This window comes from Solanum tuberosum, unplaced genomic scaffold (assembly GCF_000226075.1).
Source record: "Solanum tuberosum cultivar DM 1-3 516 R44 unplaced genomic scaffold, SolTub_3.0 scf00472, whole genome shotgun sequence".
NCBI classification, from domain to species: domain Eukaryota; kingdom Viridiplantae; phylum Streptophyta; class Magnoliopsida; order Solanales; family Solanaceae; genus Solanum; species Solanum tuberosum.
In genome coordinates, this window is record NW_006239396.1 from 272,210 (window position 1) to 283,240 (window position 11,031).

Consider the following 11,031-nt stretch of genomic DNA (forward strand, 5'->3'; position numbering starts at 1 on the left):
TGTATATTGTTAGTTCAAAAAAATTACAAATAATATTAGGTATATTTTTATATCTTGAATCCACTTCGTGAAAATCCTGGGTCCGCCACTGATACTAGCTATAAAAAGAAACGGCATGCAATGATAGTTTAATAATAATGGTTAATAATAGAACTATGTCAATAATGGATCTATTTTTTGTGGACATCCACATTAATGTTGTAGAATTAATCTAAATTATTAATTTAATTATTATGAATCATGAGCCCCCACTTAATTATAAGCTAGAAACATTACGGCAAAGAGACAAAGTATTAATTCTTTGATAATATAATATTCTTGCTTACAAAAGCAAGCTCAAGGAATTTATTGGGTCGTAGTGGAATGAATGTGATCCCTTTATCTTTAATAAGAGATTCAAGTTTGAATCTCTAAAAATATAAAAAAGATATTGTTGGAAGCATTATCTTATAATGCGTGAATTCGAATTTTGTCAAGCCCTGAATAGAAAACCAAATATATTTTTGTAAATTACTTGAGCTATTAGATATATTTTTCAAGAGGTGTGTAAAGAGTGACTTTCTTTACCATAATGTCAAAAGATTATATAATATAAAAAATAATTTTTTTGTTGCTCTATTTATCTTCTAAGTGTACCACAAACTTGAAACATCATATGGGTATATTTAATATTCATAAGTAAACTTCATCAATTCAATTGGGAAAAATAAATAAAAATATATTAAATTGGAAAAAATAAATAAAAATAACATTAATTATTAATATACCTGGGATAAGGTGATCCTTTAATTGGTTTTTGGCCATACTTCCTCCAAGTACAAGAATCAGATGGAGGATAAATATCCCCTTTATAATTACTTCTTGATATATCACAATCTTTAATTGGCACTGAAATTACTCTCTTCTTTGCTCCTTTTTTACTACAATTATTCAAAAACTATAACATATTATTTCCTCAATATATCACCAATCACCAATTACACCAAATCACTAGAAAAAAAACATTAATTTCTGATGGACGTTTCATTTGAATATAGCTCGTGATAAGGGCTTTTTGACATAAAAAAAACCGACTAAAATGTTATCAACGAGATGAATTCCATTAGAAATTAGCGATTTTCTGGTGCTGATCGTCCCCTCACTAAAAGAAGAGGGAAAAAGAATCAAGAATTCATATACAAATTACCTTAATTTTCTTGGTAATGACATCTTAACTTCAGTTATTTCATCATCGCCAGATAAAGAGCCCTCGGCTGAATTTTCTGCTATAGAATCTTCTCTGTATCGTTTTAATTTTATCTAATGCCTTTGAAATGACTCTTCTTGCTTATGAAAATATGGATCTTTTTGTAGCTTCACACCTTCCATGACCAAAAATTAATTAGCTAAAGCTAGGTTGTGTTGAAATTAAATCTTCTTTGTTACAACTTTTTTTTTGGTAGCTATATTCTTCAATTTCAAGAACTTTGCAGGCTTTAAATATGAGGTGCATTCAAGGAAGAAGGAAAGTAATGAAATTTGGCTTAAAATAATATGTGGTGAAGGAAAAAATGTATTCCACTCATCCTAGTTTATATTACACACTTTCTTGTTTAATCAATTACAGAAAGAATTATACGTTTCTATATTTAGTAACAATTTAACTTTTAATGTTCATTTTTCCCTTAATAATATGTTTTGTAACGGCACAAATATTTATGACTTATTTTAAACCACAAATATCAAAAAGTTTTTTTCTTTTTTAAACTCAGTACTTGATCATATAAATTGTTACGTGGGATAGTTAAATGTTTGACAGATTGGCAATAATATAGTTTATTAAGGACGTGGGAGCAATTAAGACATAAGAATAATAATTGTGATTTGTCTCAAAGGGGTGCTGTGTTCATGTAAAAAAGAGATTTGTTTTAAAAGGGCCCTTAAACTTAATTTGTTTTTCTTTTCTTTTTTGCCCCTATACTTATAATTAAATATTGATAAGACATGAAATTTCTGTCACATTATTTATATCAAGTTGGACAATTTATTATATCCAAAAAAAATGGATATTAGATTAAAATGGACTGAATTATAAAATTTGTTTGAGTCGTGACTTGCTCAAATAGTCAAATTTACTTTTAGTTAAAATGGGCTAAAATCGAGTTAAGCTCAATTAGTGATCAAGTTGATAAAGATTTGAATGTATTTTTTTTGTGTTTTATTTCCTTTCTAATGTTTATTTGATACTCGTTTTGAGATTTGATTAATTTGAAATCGTAAAGAAAAGCTTTACTTTAAATTTAAATGATAATGCGCTTCCAAATAAAAGTGACTTTATTTTTAAGATTCACGCATAAAAACTCTAATGGAAAACGGAAGAATAGTTAATTATTACTCACCACAACCTTTTGCACTATTAATGAAGTTTAATTTGTTATAGCTAATGCCTAATAGTATATCTTATTTTGAAGTTACTAATCCACTTTCTATCAACATTTATAGTTATAAATTATGGAAATCATATTAGTCCTTTATATTACTTTAATTAATAGTTCAAGTGACTTAAGTGTATAATATTCTTTTATACTATCGGTATAAAAGATCAAAGGTGGAATATCATGCTTGAATACTTGTACTTTTTTTTTCTTCCTTTAAATTATTTTTTTTGATTGTTAGTTTGATTTATCAGTTTATAAATATACTTAAATCAATAATTGAATCAACAAATAGTGATCATTAATGATGTGATTGTCGATTAAACCAATAAAGATAGATCTTCTAAAAGCTAACTATGTATAATCTCATAAGTAAAATAGTGGCAAATCTATAATTTTAAGCTCGCAAGTGCTTGCTTACTTAGAGTAGCTACAAATCACCTAGTAAAAGGGTATTGAAAAAACTACGATTAGGATCAACCATTACACACAGTTTTTTTTTTAAAAACATCTTGGAAAATTGAAATAACAGGATTTTTTAGCCAATTGCAAAAAAAAAAAATATTGTAAAAGCTACTCAACAAAATGATAAGAACAAAATTGGTACGTAGCTAAAATTAATTATTCCAATATAAAATTTTGGTTTATTTTCATTGTGTTTTTCTAGATGACTTTTTTTTCTATTAGCAACCAAAATTATTGGACAACTATTTCCAACTTAATTAATAAAGAAACTCGGTTCTATGAACGATTTTGGTCCAAAATGACAAAACAAAGAGAGGTAGAAAGGTTGTTTCTGATAGACTTTCAACACAAGTAAAAAGATTAGCGCAAGTAAAGAAGTCGCAACAAAATATTATAGAAAGCATGGCAAAACATTAAAAAAACATAGCCAAAAATGAAAACAAACTAACATCCAAATATGCCAAATTAACATTTTAACTCACCAAAACTTTTAAACTCCTCAGAGAGTAATAGTAATTGTTGGTCTACAAAATGGATAAAAAACATAACACTTGATGAGGAAACAAACTGATCCAACACTGGGATTTCCAACTTACTGAATGTTTGAAGATTTGTTAAGGATAACACCTTCATATTTGACCTGGAACCACTTCATTGAGTCCTCTTTTGTGACCCTGTGTTGAATTCCAACTCGAGACTTGCATCTACGACGACGAGCAACACGGTATCCTGGGCGCTCTAGCACAACATAGAAATCCATACCGTAGATACCGGTTGAAGGATCGTACCTGTAAAACAGATAAAAGAATAGATATGTCAAACAAAAAAGTAACAGCACGATCATCGTACATCCTATGCTCAGTGGCTGGGTTTACTTCTCTATATTTCGACTCCTCTGAGTAAAAATCCCAACTCAATCATTGACCACACTCGTATAGAACTTGAGGAAGACACAACCCAAGAAAATCTTGAAGATGAAATATATGCTTAAAATGAAAAGCTCTAGCAACGTAATTTAAAGCTTAATGATCCATATGCAAAAGAGCACAACCCTTGCAGCGCTTCTAACTCATTAGGCAGAATGTTATCAATACTCAAAATAAAAAATAGGGTGAAAGTACTCCAAATAAAATTATTAATTATATAAGCAAGATACAAATCTGCTTACTTAATTCCAAGATCGATGTGCTCCTGGATACCAAAACCAAAGCAGCCAGTTTCACTGAAGTTTCTTCTCAACAACTCGTACTCCTTGACTTTCAATCCACTCTCAAGGAGCTGCATAGCTTTCTCTCCTCTCACGGTGACATAGCAAGCTATCTTCTCATTACGCCTGATTCCGAAGGATCGCACAGTATACCTAGCTGTCAAAGAGAGAAATACAGGCAACAGAGGAGACTAAATATCATCAATAAAGAAACGAGGCATAAGCACTTAATCAGTTATATTCAACAAGCAATGGAATAAAACAAATCATGGGATTTATTTATTTGCCTCAGCACAAATGTATCAATGTATAAACACCATTTTCTTAGTATCTTATGAGAGTCCAGATATTATTCAACAATTCCAAAACTCAGAGTTCCTTTAATTCATGCATATATAGGTGAAGAAATCCACAAATAACTAGGGGATTCTTCCCATCTATCCTAGTCTTGGTGGACAAAGTTACTGGGTACTTCTTATTGGTGGGAGATGGGAGGTGGCAGGTATGCTCAAAAACTTCAGCATGGATGGATAGATGCCATACGGCCGTTAGCTATTAAGGCCATGGAATTAATCGAGGTGTGCAAAAGCTGGTCCGGACACCACGGTCATAAAAAAAAGGGGATACAACCATTAATTATTGGTTTCTTTCATGCTAAAGTGTGTCGATAAGATTCATCTTCATAATGCCAAAAACAACTACGCCTCAAACCCAAACTAGTTGAGGTGTGTTAGATGAATCCACAATATCCATTCCACCACATATGAGCCAGTTTTCACTATTCATATAGGATAAACAACTGGTTACTCCCACAACCTGATATTTACTCCTCAATCTATATTACGCCACTATATGAATCTTATTTATTTAAACACTAAACAACTTTATGGAAATTAGATCCACATCTTCACAGTACTAATATTGCATTTCACAGAGAGGTGCTTAAATATCAGAAATGAGAAAAAAAGGGAACAAATTGAAGGTTCAAAAAGTTCACCTTTGGAGAAAACAGGGGATTGACCGCTTAGTTGCTCCAAGACCTACAAATATGAATCAACGCATCGCTGATTTCAGTTTCACAACAACAAAAAAAAAAAAACCAACTTCTAAAGCAGCCTCAAACACTTTAGAGAAGGAGAATGACCTTGGCCGCCCTGGTAAGCCTATCTCCGCTCTCACCGACAGAGATGTTGAGGACTAGCTTCTGAACCTTGATATCCCTCATTGGGTTGCTCAATTTCTTCTCTGACGCCTACTCATTCAGTTGAGAATCAATGTATGAAGATCAGTGGTTTTAGATATAAAGAAAACTGACTCGTATGTCATAAACACATATATTAGTGTTCAATATAGTCAATTAGAATCGCAGAAAATTGATTCTTACATCATAAACACAAAATAGTGGGTTCAAATTAGTCAATTACATTTGCCGAAAAATTAATTCTTTTTTTACAATAAAATTGATTCTTACTTCATAGAAACAAATTAGTAGATGCACTTTAGTCATATACATTTGCAGAATATTAATTATTACTTCATAAAAAACAAAATAATGGGTTCAAATTAGTCATTTAGAATTACAAAAAAAAATGTTTCTTACATCATAAATGCAAATTATTAGGTTCAAATCAGTCATTTATATTAGCAGAATATCGATTCTATCTCTTTTTTTTTTTATAACCGTGGTGTCACGACCAGCTTGTGCACACCTCAACTCCTTCCACAAGCTACCTGCCACCTCCCACCAGCAACAGGTACTAGATAACTGTACTTAAACCAGATATCGCCGTAGCGGTAATTGATCCCTTCTACTTAAACACATACTAATTGGTGCACATTAATCATTTAGATTTGCAGAAATTGATTCTTACATCATAAATCACTAATTACAGCAGAAAATTGATTCTTACACCATAAACAAAAACTGATAGGTTCAAATTAGACAATTAATTAGCAGAAAAATTAATTATTTACTTATTAAACACAAATTAGTAGATCCAGCTCGCAATTTTACAGCAAAAAAAAAACTCATCCATTGGTATTAATTTGAAGGCAAAAATAACAACAAATAAATATGAAACCGAAAACGTACCATTGGATTCCGTTCTGAAGAGCTTTTTTTTTCCTGCAGAAGAAGATGAAGAAGCGGCGAAGTAGGGTTTATTGCAAAAATTTAAAGCAGATGGAAAAATTGGACTTGATTTAGCCCCTTCTATTTGGGCTTGGGCTAATGTTGTATTTTTATCATTTTTTTTTTTTAATTTGGGCTATGGGATCACTTGTACTTTTGTCCCTAATTTGTGTTATTTAGGACAAACAAAATAAATATCACTAGTTTATGGTCTAATTATGTGTTTTTTTGTGAGTTTTTGAAATTATTATTGGTGGCAAATTTTGGTTCCTAGCGTCCAGATACATGTATCTGGAATGCATGAGGTCAACATTAGGTATAACTTGTTTCAGATACACTATATCCAAGTTGATTTTGTGTATCTGGGATACAGTGACTATCTCCCTTGCATTTCTTGAATATCGCTCGGATCTCTCCTTTTTTCGTTCGCCACTCTCCCTCTCTCTCTCGCTCGCCGCTCGCTCGATGTATTTGTATTTCAAAATGTATTTGCAATGTATATAGTATGATCCGCATGTTTCTGGGATACACTGACTCTCTCGCTCGCCTCTCTTCTTATGTATCTGTATTTTAAAGTGTATCTGATTGTTAAAATACATGTATATAGGTGTATCTAACTTGAAATCGGATATGAAATTATTAATTAGTGAGACAATATGTAATTATTTCAAACTATATGGAGGACTAGTAAATAGAGAGAAATATTGAAAACACTCCTAAACTCGACGTGAATTATTAGTTTCATCCTCGAACTATTGAAAACCTTAAAAACACCTCTTTACTTGACTAATTGAACTTAAATACGCCCCGATCTTGCGACATGAATGAAATATACCCCTAATTTTTTGTCAAATTTAAGAGTGTTTTCAACACTTCTCTCAACTTTTATTAAAAGTTTCATGCTCCTACAAGAGTGTGAGACCATTTGTTATGTCATGTAGCAGATCAGGTGTGTATCTAAGTTTAGTTAGTCAAGTAGAGAGATATTTTTAATGTTATCAATAGTTCGAAATGAAACTAATAATTTGCGTCAAGTTCAAGGGTGTCTTCATTACTTCTCTCTAGTAAATATGCTAAGAATGTTTGTATAATTAGATAGTTTTTCCTTTAATTTATATTCCTTGTAAAAAATATTATTTTTGTAAGGCATAATATCTCACAAGTTAAAACTTGATCTATTCACATACTATCATTGAATACGCTTTTTGTAATCGATAACAACTATATTGAAACGGAAAATGATGGATCCATCTATAATTTTCAAAAATCATAATGCAATGAGAATTTTTTATCACTGAATTATGCATAAAATTCTAAACATGAAACGAACACGAGGTACCAAAAACGATGGATATATTTAAACAAAAATGCACTTATTAAAATATCAAATAGGTACCAAAATGGTGAAGAAGAGATTCTAAGATTCAAATTATTTTGTTGATTTTTTTTTACTTCTATAGAAATTTGAACTCCAATGCACCCAAAATGACATATTTTCGCATCCCTCCGGGTCAAGGCAATAATGAAGATTATTACTTACGTCTTCTTTATTTTAATTTTTTATAATCAGTTGTTCGATATTTGATTAATTTTCTTTTCATATGATCACGTTTTTATTTTAATATCTCAAATTATAATTAATTTTAATTCTTCAGCAATAGTCTTTTTTTTTATAACCATTAGAAAATTACTACTATACGTATTACAAATATTTAGGATTTAGAAAAATTAATTTTCCTTATACAGTCCTGACATTAGAAATATAGTAATATTTCTTTTAGAAATGTAGTAAATTTTCTTTTCAAATTTATAAGTTTTTAATTAAATGACAGTAAAATTTTGTATGATATTTTAGAACTTTGAATTAAACTACTTAAAACTTATAATCTACTAATATGATTTTTGATAAGAACAACCAAGATATTGTATTCCATTAAATGGGCTAACATTTTATCAACTTGAATCCTTACCAAGTTATATAATAAAATAATAACGCATTGCATACTAAGTTATAAACCATAAACACATATGAATATTTAGTTATATAATAAACCTAAAAAATAGGTTTTCAACCCTCAAAACCTAAAACATAATTTTTAGTGACATTATCTGTGAACTCATAACCTATGAGAGAAAAAAACACTAAAATTAATGAGGCTAAGAAGATCTACCCTATGAGAGATAAAAGCACTAAAATTAATGAGGCTAAGAAGGTGGAAGATCTTGCTTTGAACAAAAAAGGAATTGAAGATTTAATTCAACAATAAGCCCATAAAAAAGAATAAAGAATATGCATAACTTTCCGTAGAATTAAAAAAATAGCACATTTATCAGGGTAATTCCTTTTGAAATGCAATGTTGATGGTAGACTTATAGGAGATTCATTTTGAAAATCATCTTTAAAATATAGAAATGAGCTGATGTTGTGTTCATGGTGTTATGGTGTGTTTTGATATTGAAAAAAAATGAAAGTATTATGTGATAAAGAACAGTTGGGGCTAAATTGAGATTATTGTGAGTATGCTCCGATTGAGATACTTCATATTTTTGTGTTTGAATACTTCCTTTTTTTTGTGTTCAAATTTGAAATTTGAGACTATTATTCTCTTTATCTTTTGAATTACTTATTCATATTTGTTACCTTTAATAACCATGTCCTTTTTTAATTAACCAAAATTTGATCAGTTGGTAGTATTTAATTTAATTAACCAAAATTTGATTGGTTGGTGGTATTTGACTTAATCAACCAAAATTTGATCGATTGAAGATATTTAACAAATTTTAACAAGTGTTAAATGCTAATCGCCTTTAATTAGAATTCTTACCTAGAATCTATAAGTTAGTAAGTCCATTAAATGAAACTATTTTAAATTACTTAGTTAAGAAGTTATGTATTTTGTAGCTTAATTGATTGACTACTTAAACTTTTACTTATTTGATGCAAATTTGATTCCCCATCTACTAATTCGTCCTCCATTTTCCCTCTCTTACCCTCATTTTAAAAATAAAAAAAAAAAATATATATATATATATATATATTCCGATTCACTCTAATAATTAGATGGTGATTCTCTTTAAATAATAAAGTCGAATTTTCCGAATATGTTATACTCTAGGTTTGACTCAACTTGACGATTCCAATGGGTACAAATAGGTTCTAAACCATGACAAACTTTGGGTTAAAAATTGAATACAAATTTGTTAAAAATAAATGCTTTTTACTATTAAAAATCTCAAATTAGTAAAGTATGAAACTTTATTTGATATGCTATTTTTATCAAATGATGTAACTGATAAACTGTGTATAGATATATTATAAATAGGGGAACTATCACATATAGCCACTTAAAAATAGCTTAATTACGCTCCATAGCTGTAGTTTGCTAATTACGATTTGTAGCTACATGTTATAGGGAGGAGAGTGGCAAACGAGATTGGGAGAGGGAGGAGAGAGGCGAGCAACAGAGGGCAGCGAGTGGAGAGAGGTGAATTGTATATGTATATTTGTCGAATTGTATATGTATATATGTCAAATAATTGTATATATGTACCTAATATACATATGTATTTGTATATCTGGCGAGCAAGATTGAGAGAGGGATGAGAGAGGCGAGCAAGATTGGGAGATGGAGGAGAGAGGCGAGCGAGAGAGAGTGCAGAGAGGCGAATTGTATATGTGTATATATATATATATATTTGTATATTTGGCGAGAGAGATTGGGAGAGGGAGGAGAGAAGCGAGCGAGATTGAGAGAGAAAGGAGAGAGGCGAGTGAGAAAGGTCAGAGAGTGGAGAGAGACTAATTGTATTTGTATATATGTCATATTACTATATATATGTGTATAATTTGTATTTGTATATGTATAAAAGAGGACAAGTGACGTAATTAAAGCTAAAACTAAGCTACGAGCCATAATTAATTCAAACTATAGTTATATTAGCTATTTAAATAGAATTTGTTTGCTTTTCCACATAATTTTCCCTTATAAATATAATTATAACAGAATGTAAGACATTTATTTACTCCTATCCTTCAAAACTCTACGAAAATGTAGGATGTTTTGCCAGAGGAAGAAGACTTGCAATTAGAGCGGTCAAAATGGGTTGGCTCAACCCAACCCTAAAGAGCTAGAGAGTTAAATGGGTTGGGACGGGCTGACCCTTTTAATTAAGGAAAAATCACACCATATACACATTTAAGAGATAATATTACGGGTTTTAAACATACTTTAAAAATATTCTTACTTATAACAGTTTATTTACGGGTTATAACATATCAATTAAATTTAACTTTATTTAAAAATTAATTAAAATTTAATTTAATAAATGATTAATCTCTTTATATTTTTATATTATTAATTATTAATAGTTAATTAATTTGATTGCAGTTCCTTTTTTAAAACATAAATTATCAGTTACACAAATTTAGGGATTGACATTGATTAGAGTTCCTTGATTACTGTTACATTCCAAACCTCCCATTCACATTAATCCCACCCCCATCCCCCACGCCTATCCAATACTACAGTAATCGTCCCTCCCATCTTTCTCACCACCCCACTACCCCACATTCACAATCGTCCCTCCCATCTTTCTCACTACCCCAACTTCAAAACCGTCCCTCCCGTTCCATTTCTCATCATCATCATGTCGAAGAAAACGATTGTAACGCCTCGAAAGAGTCCTCGATTAGTTGAAGGAACATCTACGGATGAAGTACATGCTCCAACATTCAACATATTGACTCAAACCCCACCGCCAAAAAATGTTGAAATTCCTGCAAAGTGTGGTTCCTCTCAATCGAAGGATCAAAA

General features: G+C 30.6%; 2 protein-coding genes across 2 annotated transcripts in view; both read right to left on the reverse strand.

Annotated features, from left to right (window-relative positions):
- Positions 1–1,526, reverse strand: part of LOC102584586 (probable WRKY transcription factor 65) — a 4,427-nt gene extending 2,901 nt beyond the window's left edge. The window contains exons 1-2 of the mRNA XM_006364035.2: positions 1,187–1,526; positions 768–920 (exon numbers count right to left, since the gene is read on the reverse strand). Coding sequence (XP_006364097.1) covers positions 768–920; positions 1,187–1,209 — 176 coding nt within the window. The 5' untranslated portion in view covers positions 1,210–1,526. The remainder of the gene's footprint in view (positions 1–767; positions 921–1,186) is intronic.
- Positions 1,527–3,344: 1,818 nt separating this feature from the next.
- LOC102584908 (60S ribosomal protein L11-2-like) lies at positions 3,345–6,191 on the reverse strand. The gene is given in 5 exon segments (NM_001288050.1): positions 3,345–3,667; positions 4,048–4,243; positions 5,084–5,126; positions 5,231–5,338; positions 6,179–6,191. Coding segments are annotated over 5 exon segments (546 nt in total). The 5' UTR covers positions 6,182–6,191; the 3' UTR covers positions 3,345–3,471.
- Between the last annotated feature and the right edge of the window lie 4,840 nt (positions 6,192–11,031).